The sequence below is a fragment of the Protobothrops mucrosquamatus genome, unplaced genomic scaffold, assembly GCF_001527695.2.
Source record: "Protobothrops mucrosquamatus isolate PMUCROS unplaced genomic scaffold, P.Mucros_1.0 scaffold4430, whole genome shotgun sequence".
Taxonomy (NCBI): domain Eukaryota; kingdom Metazoa; phylum Chordata; class Lepidosauria; order Squamata; family Viperidae; genus Protobothrops; species Protobothrops mucrosquamatus.
In genome coordinates this window covers 53,273-63,275 of record NW_015390342.1, presented here as the reverse complement: position 1 = coordinate 63,275, position 10,003 = coordinate 53,273, and the positions used below count along the sequence as shown (strand labels likewise).

The 10,003-nt window shown below is 40.0% G+C and overlaps 1 protein-coding gene across 1 annotated transcript in view; it reads left to right on the top strand.

The window, feature by feature from the left end:
* The first annotated feature begins 373 nt into the window (after positions 1-373).
* LOC107299009 (guanine nucleotide-binding protein G(i) subunit alpha-1) overlaps positions 374-10,003 on the top strand; it is a 19,137-nt gene continuing 9,507 nt past the window's right edge. The window contains exons 1-3 of the mRNA XM_015828373.1: positions 374-491; positions 9,337-9,379; positions 9,472-9,613. Coding sequence (XP_015683859.1) covers positions 374-491; positions 9,337-9,379; positions 9,472-9,613 — 303 coding nt within the window. The remainder of the gene's footprint in view (positions 492-9,336; positions 9,380-9,471; positions 9,614-10,003) is intronic.

Sequence of the window (10,003 nt, the reverse complement as noted above, 5' to 3'; positions counted from 1 at the left end):
GGATTTTTTTTTTTTCCTTCTTATTGCACCCTCCTCCTCCTCTTCCTCCTCCTCCTTCTTCTCCTCCTCCTCCCCTCCGACTTTCCTCCCCGAAGTGCTGAAATATTTTTCCAAGGAACCCCGGGACTCTTTCATTCCTTCCCCCTTCGGACGTTTGGATCCTTTTGCAAAGCTTGGGACCGCGGGTCGACCCCCCCCCCGCCCCCGGGGAGCCCTCTCTCTTCCCCTCTTGGGGGGGACTTTGGGGGGCTCAGTTTCCCTTCCACCCTTTCCCGGCCTCCCCCCTTAGCTAAGTCTCTTCTCCCCCTCTTCTTGCTGGTCTTTCCTTCCCCACCCCCACCCCTCCCCAAAAAATAACACACCCCCCCCCGCGATGGGCTGCACTCTAAGCGCGGAGGACAAGGCGGCGGCCGAGCGTAGCAAGATGATCGACAGAAATCTGCGAGAAGACGGAGAGAAAGCGGCCCGGGAAGTCAAGCTCCTACTTCTGGGTAAGGAGATACTCCTAGGAGGGGTGTCTTACACCCTCTCCCCGGAGGCCGGCCGGGTGTCCAGTGTCAAGGGATCCTCTGCGTTGTGTTGTAGATTTACCCACGTAGTCTGGCTGTAGGATGATTATTCGTGTGCAGACTGGCTGTAGGATGATTCTGTATATTTCTTATCTTCTTTACTGCCCCCTCTTATTGGTGTTATTGTGATGATCGTTAATAATCATGTAACAATCAGAAACAAATTTCTTGTGTGTTTGATCACGCTTGGCCAATAAAGAAATTCTATTCTATTCTATTCTATTCTATTCTATTCTATTCTATTCTATTCTATTCCGTTCCATATTCTATTCTGTTCTGTTCTGTTCTATTCTATTCTCAATAGATCCTATCCTATCCCATCCCATCCCATCCCATCCCATCTTATCCCATCTCATTTCATCCCATCCCATCCTGCATTCTATTCTGTTCTGTTCTGTTCTGTTTTCTACTCTATTCTACTTCTCTCCTATATTCTAATTCTTATTTTATTCTACTCTACTGTACTCTACTCCTATTCTATATTCTATTCTATTCTATTCTATTCTATTCTATTCTATTCTATTCTATTCTATTCTATTCTATTCTATTCTATTCTCAATAGATCCTATCCTATCCTATCCCATCCCATTTTATCCCATTCCATCTTATCCCATCCCATCCCATCCCATCCTGCATTCTATTCTATTCTATTCTATTCTATTCTATTCTATTCTATTCTATTCTATTCTATTCTATTCCATTCCATTCCATTCCATTCCATTCCATTCCATTCCATTCTATTCTCTTGTAAAATGGGGCAAAACTCAGTTACAAATGTTTCACTTAGCAACATAAGGTTTTGGGCTCAGCTGTGGTCATAACCTGAGGACTTGCTTGTACCTGGAAGGCTGATGGTGGGATGGAAATGAATACCGAAATAGAACGTCTCCATTCAAAAATAATAATTCCCATTCAAAGTGTATTCCCTAACTTTTATGGATTTGTATTATGTATGTGTGTGAGAGAGAGAGACACACAGAGAGAGAGAGAGAGAGAGAGAGAGAGAGAGAGAGAGAGAGAGAGAGAGGGAGAGAGAGAGAGAGAGAGAGGGAGAGGACAGACAGACAGACAGACAGGCAGATAAGTGACAGAGAGAGGACAATGGAACTGCTTGCCACCTGGAGTTGTGGGTGCTCCATTGCTGGAGGTTTTCAAGAAAATATTGAGCCATCATTTATCTGGGATGGCATGAAGACTTCTGCCTTGGGCCAGGGGGTTGGACTAGAAGCCCTCCAAGGTCCCTTCCTATCCTAGAATTCTATAGAGAGGGAAAGAGGGAGCATTCCTCGAACATCTGGAAAGCAGCTGATGTGGAATGCCAGTATTAGTAGCTTTTCTCCTCCATCTCCTCCCCCGTCCCCCAATCATTCATATGTTTTCCATTTCCTCCCTTCCTTTCCATCTTTTTTGATCCATTTCGCCTGCCTTTCCTAAGTTTGGGCTTGTGGAATTCTGGGAGTTGTAGTCTTAGCACTAATAGGAAGCACAAGGTAGGAAATGCTAACTCAATTATTGCTTATAAAATCAAATGGCATGCAGCCAGCTGTTAGTCGTTCACATTACCGGATATCTATTTTTCCAAGGTAATATATATATTTTCCCCCTTTATGCCAAGGCCTCTTCCCTCTAACAGCAGGAAAATCCAGAGAATATGTGCTTTCTTAAAAGACTTTGTTATGGCTTTGCCGTAACCAACACACGTACTTCCTTTCAAAGCTTCCACAACACAGTGTTATTCTATTGTTGTGTTCTGTTGTGTGTAAACAATACGATGACTTCACAGGGAAACATTTCCTTTTATTCTAAAGAAAACACCTGCCCTTCAAAATCAAAATGACTAAATAACTTTCAGGCTGTTGACTGCAAATCTGCTTCCTCAAAAAATAAGTTTTACTGAATTCTATGGGAGGGAGAACTTAATAATAATAATAAAGTTGGAAGGGACCTTGGAGGTCATCTAGTCCAACCCCCTGCTGAGGCAGGAAACCCTATACCATTTCAGACAAATGGCTGTCCAGTCTCTTCTTAAAAACTTCCAGTGTTGGAGCATTCACCGCTTCTGGAGGCAGGTTGTTCCACTGGTTAATTGTTCTAACTGTCAGGAAGTTTCTCCTTAGTTCTAGGTTGCTTCTCCCCTGGATTAGTTTCCACCCGTTGCTTCTTGTCCTGCCTTCAGGCGCTTTGGAGAATAGCTTGACTCCCTCTTCTTTGGGGCAGCCCCTGGGATATTGGAAGACTGCTATCATGTCCCCCCTCGTCCTCATAGCTCAATCACTTGTACTATAGAAACTGTTGGTTATGTGTATTTTTCTAGGCTGATGCTTGTATTATAGAAGCGTTTCCAAATGGAAATCCAATTCTTTTTATTGTTTCTGTAAAGCTGAACTATGTCCATGGGGAAACAAAAATCAGAAAGGGCTATGTATTATGAAGAGTTTTTGTATATTAATCAGCAAAGTTGTTGTTGTTGTTGTTATTATTATTATTATTATTATTACTAAAGACCTAATCTATATAAATAAAAATGTAAATGTTCATTTGTTCAAAATCTTAAATCTCCGAAGGTTCTTTACCGATTGCTTTGAAATTTTGACACAACGTTGCATTCGAATACGCGCGTGTTTTTATATACCTATATTATATAGATGTCACACCTGTGACAGGTAAAACATGCTTTTTTGAAAAACAGCGCCATCTGTTGGACGTAAAAGCAACACACGCCAGACTGAGCCACCGCAACGCGTGGCCGGGTACAGCTAGTTCACAATAATATTATGGTGGAAAGTATCTTCAGTATTATTTTCTATTTTAAATGAGTTTTTTTCCCCTCTATCTTTTTGCTGATCCATCTGAAAGAATTGGGGAGTACAGTTTACATACTGTGTGGCAAATAATATTTAGATTTCATGTGGTTTAATAAAGTACATCATACACGTCTTCCTTAAATGTCCGTCAAAGGCTAATTTTGAGCATCATTCAAAACGTCTGTAAATCTTACTTTGGTTAGTTTGAGTAAGCCTGTTTCCTTTTTTGTTTTTTTGGTTTTGTTTTGTTTTGAAATAAAAAGTAATCAAATTGTAATATAATTTTTGTTAATTATGTCTTTTAAATCAAATAGTTTGTTCCAAAGTTTAATAACAAGACACCCTACAAAGTTTCTCAGAAATGAAACTTTTGTCATTCTTTAAGACTTACTACTAATGGGAGAGCCACTTATTTGGCAGAATGAATTTACAAGCTATAACATTTTGGTTTGCAAAAGTCACAAAATATTGTTTAGACTTTAGATATAAACCTAGCACAATGTTATGTCACAACTTTGGACTAAATTACAGTACATCTGGTTTACTTTGGCCACGTCATGCATGTAAATTCATTGGAGAAGTCTGAATTCATTATTTGTCTGAAATGGTATAGGTTTCCTGCCTGAGCAGGGGATTGGACTAGATGACCTCTAAGGTCCCTTCCAACTTTATGATGATGATGATGATGGTGGTGGTGGTGATAAGTCCATGATGTTAGGAATGGTTAGTGGAAAAAGAAAAAAGGGTACGCAAAGAACATGTTGGCTTGCTAACATCAAATCTGATGCAAGGTTGAACATATGACAATTGAAAGAAGCTGTGATTGACAGAGTAGCGTGGCGAGCACTTGCCTATAAAATCACCAAGAGTCGACACGAATCAATGGTTAAAAATAACAAGAATAAAGTTATATGTATTTAATTCATTAGACTGTGGTTTACTTAGTACAGGAGTGTCAAACTCAATTTCATTGAGGGCCGCATCAGCATTGCGGTTGCCCTTGGGGGGTGTGTGGCCAGGGTGGGTGCGGCCTACTGGGTGGGCGTGGATGGAGTGGGTGTGGCCTACTGGGTGGGCATGGCCAGCTCGACATCGTTCGCGTCAAGGGGGCCTGTGGGGGCCTGGGCAGGAGTGGGACAGATCTGAGGGTCTCTGGCAGAAGGGGGTGGGACTGGGGCAAGCGCCAAGGCATGGTCCATTTCTTCATTCCTCACAAAGGGTGACACCTCCCCAGCATGCACCCAGGGGGTGGGGCCGACGCGGCAGGGGCTGGTTCCTCGCTGTTTCTAGATTGCCTTGTGGAGCTAAGACTGAATGCGCTTCAGCATAGATGGCCACTGCAAAATTGTACATTGGTTCCCGGCCGGCCTGGGCCAGGGCCAAGGCAGCGGGGGCCGTTCCCTCACTGTTTCCAGGATGGCTTCGCAGGCCACATGAAACCACTTCGCGGGCCGCATCCGGCCCCCGGGCCTTGTGTTTGACATGTCTGACAGTAGATCAACAACTTGTGTAGCTTTTCCCTAGAGAAGGTGCAACAGATGACTCATTCCTGCATTTTTTGTTTCAAAGAAGAAAACCCATCAATTTGCAATGCAGTTTTGACTGGGATTGAACTAAATATATAAATGTAAATGAGGCAGAGGCAGTTAAGAGGCACAGTGGTGAGAATGCGGTATTGCAGGCTGACTCTGCCCACTGCCAGCAGTTCGATCCTGACCGGCTCAAGGTTGACTCAGCCTTCTGTCTTTCTGAGGTCGGTAAAATGAGCACCTAGATTGTTGGGGGCAAGATGGTGACTCTGTAAACCGCTTAGAGAGGGCTGTAAAGCACTATGAAGTGGCATATAAGTCTAAGTGCTATTGCTATCTAAGCCATGGTGGTGCAGTGGTTAGAATGCAGTATTGCAGGCAGACTCTGCCCACTGCCAGGAGTTTGATCCTGGCCAGCTTTAGGTTGACTCGGCCTTCCATCCTTCCGAGGTCAGTAAAATAAAGACCCAGATTGTCGGGGGCAAGAGGCTGACCGCCTAGAGAGGGCTGTAAAGGACTGTGAAGCGGTATATAAATCTAAGGGCTATTGCTATTATGTTCTGTACTCTGTGAGTCATGCCCTCATATAACAGTGAAGACAAAGTTTGTGTTTAAAATAGTATATATCAAGGCTGTTTCAGCAATCTGATTTAAATGGATAGCTCCTTGTTTTGGTGATCATTAAACAGTTGAAAGCAAGCTTAGACTGGTATGAATCATCCAATAGTTTATCTGATCTTAGTATGTCATTGGTCTACCTCTTAAATATTTTATAGTGTATTTTACCTATATATTTAGATAATTATGGGTGAGTGGTATGTGGAGCTTGTTTTCCTAGAGGTATAAAATTCTATTAAGAATCTGATTATATGAATAAATATGAAAGCATATATAAGATATATTCAGGAGTATGTGTCTGTCCCCTATATTAGCTGTGCCCAAAGAGGGATTAGATTATGTTTCAATCTTAAATTGAAACATAAATCAGAGAATGCTTATTTGGGTTGTGTGTTTTTCCTAGAGGTTTTCCATCTCTAGGAAAACAAACTCCGCATGTTTCCCCATACCTGCCTAAATATTTAGATGAAATGGGATATGCTCTGTTCATAAATATAATGGTTATACATTTAAGAGGTTATATATTTAACTAATGGCATATTGAGATCAAATAGACCGTCGGTTGATTCTAAACATCTTTAAAACAACAGATCTTATACAGACATTTTTTTTCTGAGCTGCAACATTAATGCAATCTTTAGGCATTTATCTCTATCCGATAAAAAAAATAGAATAGAATACTCTTTAGAATAGAATATTCTTTATTGCCCAAGTGTGATTGGACACACAAGGAATTTGTCTCCAGTGTATAAGCTCTCAGTGTTAATTTAATTTAATTTAATTTAATTTAATTTAATAATTTAATTTAATTTAATTTAATTTAATAATTTAATTTAATTTAATTTAATTTAATTTAATTTAATTTAATTTAATTTTTAATTCTGCATTAAATATTTATTTTTGGTCTTCAGACTTCTGAAAAGTAGAAATAGACTTCTCTTAGCTGGAACTATATTCTCGCTTCCAAACAGCAAAGTCAGTAATTCAAATTGCAAAGAAAGTGTTGGGAGAAATCGAGGCAAATCCTTCAGATATTTTTTTCCCAGTTGGCTGAATAGCTTACCCTATGTAAGATAAGTATAGATCTTGATTTAACGAAGGAAGAGTAGAGTACGATTGATGTTCACCAAACCAATCTAGCTTATCTAAGTAAGGAAGAATAAGTGAGTTATAAAAATGTCAAGAGATTCCAGGAAGAAATTGGAATACGTGTTGGAGAACCGTGATCCTCATATTTGGTATTAATATAGAATATGGGCCAGAAAATTTGATCCACATTCTAAGATGGTAACTATCAGGGTTTAGAGAAGCAGTGAAGCAGTAAAGGGCTGTTAGATAAGGAATGTAATTTTCTGCTGCTTAAAAATATGTGAATGGTTGTGCCTACAAAGGGGGAAGTGGTGTGATGGATTAGAGGCAATTTCCTGAGAAGGATAGAGCATATTTCAAGGATGGAGAGCAGACAAGATTCAGTACAGCCTGGAGCTGGACCGGAGACAGAAGATGAGATTTAGGATAGCCACTCACTAGAATCTCCCAGAATGATTATTAATGATAAACTCAGCAAAGCATCTTTTTACTTACTATTGCATATTTTAACCGCAGCAAGGTTGGCATACGCTCAAAAATGGAAAGGAAAGGAAACCCCCACTGAGGAAGAAATAATAAATAAAATTTTATCCTGCGTCGAAATGGACAGGTTAACTCTAGAGATGAAAAATAAAACTGAAACAGAGTATTATGAAATTTGGGAAAATTTGTACGATTGGTTAGAGCAGTGGTTCTCAACCTTTTTAATGCCGCGACCCCCAACCGGTCGTAAGTCAAGGACTAAACCGGTCGTAAGTCGAGGACTAAACTGGTCATAAGTCGAGGACTAAACCGGTCGTAAGTCGAGGACTACCCAACCGGTCGTAAGTCGAGGACTTTCCCTGCCTGGGAGCGCCACGCATGCGTGGTTCCGCCCCCTGCGCTGGCCGAGGCGTAGCTGGCAAGCGGTAGAGACGGAGCAGGCCGACCACCAGCTGGCCCAGCTCAAGGGAGGTAAGGCACCCGCCGGAAAAGGGGAAAAAAATGGCGGACAGCCTTGCTTGGCGACCCCCGTGAGATGGTCGATCGACCCCAAATGGGGTCGCGACCCATAGGTTGAGAACCGCTGGGTTAGAGATAAGGAGGATCGCTGAGACGGTTATCGATTGACTAGTTGATATCATATTCTCCAAAGCGCCTGAAGGCAGGACAAGAAGCAACGGGTGGAAACTGATCAAGGAGAGAAGCAACTTAGAACTAAGGAGAAACTTCCTGACAGTTAGAACAATTAACCAATGGAACAACCTGCCTCCAGAAGTGGTGAATGCTCCAACACTGGAAGTTTTTAAGAAGAGACTGGACAGCCGTTTGTCCGAAATGGTGTAGGGTTCCTGCCTGGGCAGGGGGTTGGACTCGATGACCTCCAAGGTCCCTTCCAACTTTATTATTATTATTATTATTATTATTATTATTATTATTATTATTATTATTATTATTATTATTATTATTATTATAAGGACTTTTTATTAGTACTTACATTAGGGCACAACTGAAAGATATGTAAATATAATGTTGACGATTGAAAGATGGTTTATCAAAAATTCTACAGATGTTATACGTGCAGTTTGTTATACTTTGTCCTGTTAAAGAATATATTTTAAGTTTCTGTTTTTCTTTCTGTAACATAAGGTACTACTAATAGCACTGTTGAAGCCAGAGAAGTTGAAGCATGTCCATTTTTGTTTTTAAAATGTACATGTAATAAAATTTTGTATTAAAAAAAAATATCTCCCAGGATAAATCCATTAGGATAGCATAGTTTAGCCTGGCAAGATTCTGTCTACTGCACATAAGCAAACAAAGAAATGAACTTCGGCTGGATTGTTCTATGTCAGTGTTTCTCAACCTTGACAATTTTAAGGCATGTGGACTTCAACTCCCAGAATTCCACAGCCAGCATTGCTGACTGTGGAATTCTGGGAGTTGAAGTCCACATGCCTTAAAATTGTCAAGGTTGAGAAACACTGTTCTATGTCATTTGGGGGCTGGGGCTGACAATATTCTTTGTTTTTTATCAGAACAGAGATCGCACGATAGTTTATTAGAGATGCAAGCACGCTGCTGAAATTTCGTGGCAAAATTCTGAAAGCTAAACTATGCATTTTCACAGTTTATTTTACGTAGTTTTCATATTTAAGCCATAGATCATCAGAGAAAGAAAAGAATCTTGCTCTGTAGATAGAGGGAAAACCTGGAAGAGGTGAAAAAAAAAGTCTCTATATCTCGATCATCCAGGTCATGGTTGTCCCAAAAGGTGCTTTTCCAAAAAACAATTGGACTTTCTTGGTTTTTCCTTGGAAAAGTTTCACTTCTCATTCAAGATGCTTCTGAAGAACTTCTTCTGAAGAATTTCTGAAGTTCTTCAGAAGAAAACTCAATTGCCTTTTGGAACAACACCTCTGCCATTTCCTTTGACACTAGCCAATACACACCTCTGCCTAGGTCTGCAAAATCAGTCAGACAATCAATCAATCAATCAATCAATCAACCAATCATATAGCTCACAGTCATAAATTTGTACCTGTCCCTTAAAAAATGGAATTTTGTTCACGGTAAGAGCCAGGTCAATGAAGTCTGGCTATTAAATATACAACTGAACTTGACCTCTGGACTTACAAGATTGATGTCAAAGAGGAAATATGATCAGATGAGCTAATTCTACTATATTTCTTTATTTAGAATATTTCCATTAAATATCTCATTGTGTCCTTCTGGGTTTTTTTTTAGGAGCCGGTGAATCAGGAAAAAGCACAATTGTCAAACAAATGAAGTAAGTATTGCCTAAGCATGAGGATATAAACTTAGTAAAGTCAGGAAATGATGTCATTAAACTAAAGGATGTTTTTATTTTTCCTGAATCAGAATTATCCATGAAGCTGGATATTCAGAAGAAGAATGTAAACAATATAAGGCAGTTGTCTACAGTAATACGATTCAGTCCATTATTGCTATCATAAGAGCTATGGGGAGACTGAAAATAGATTTTGGAGATTCAGCCAGGGCTGTAAGTATTAACTTTTTTAATATTCCCTTTAAATACTGTTCTTAATTCTGAAATTAAGAATTCAGAAATTCAGGAACATTGTAGCTGTCACTTCCTTTTCTCCTAAAAATCACTTCCCACTAAGAAAGTATAAAACTACAGTGAAAACCTCCAGAGGTAGCAATTCCTACAAAATGAATGAGGGTTTTTTATCTTCTTCTTCTTCTTCTTCTTCTTCTTCTTCTTCTTCTTCTTCTTCTTCTTCTTCTTCTTCTTCTTCTTCTTCTTCTTCTTCTTCTTCTTCTTCTTCTTCTTCTTCTTCTTCTTCTTCTTCTTCTTCTTCTTCTTCTTCTTCTTCTTCTCCTTCTTCTTCTTCTTCTTCTTCTTCTTCTTCTTCTTCTTCTTCTTCTT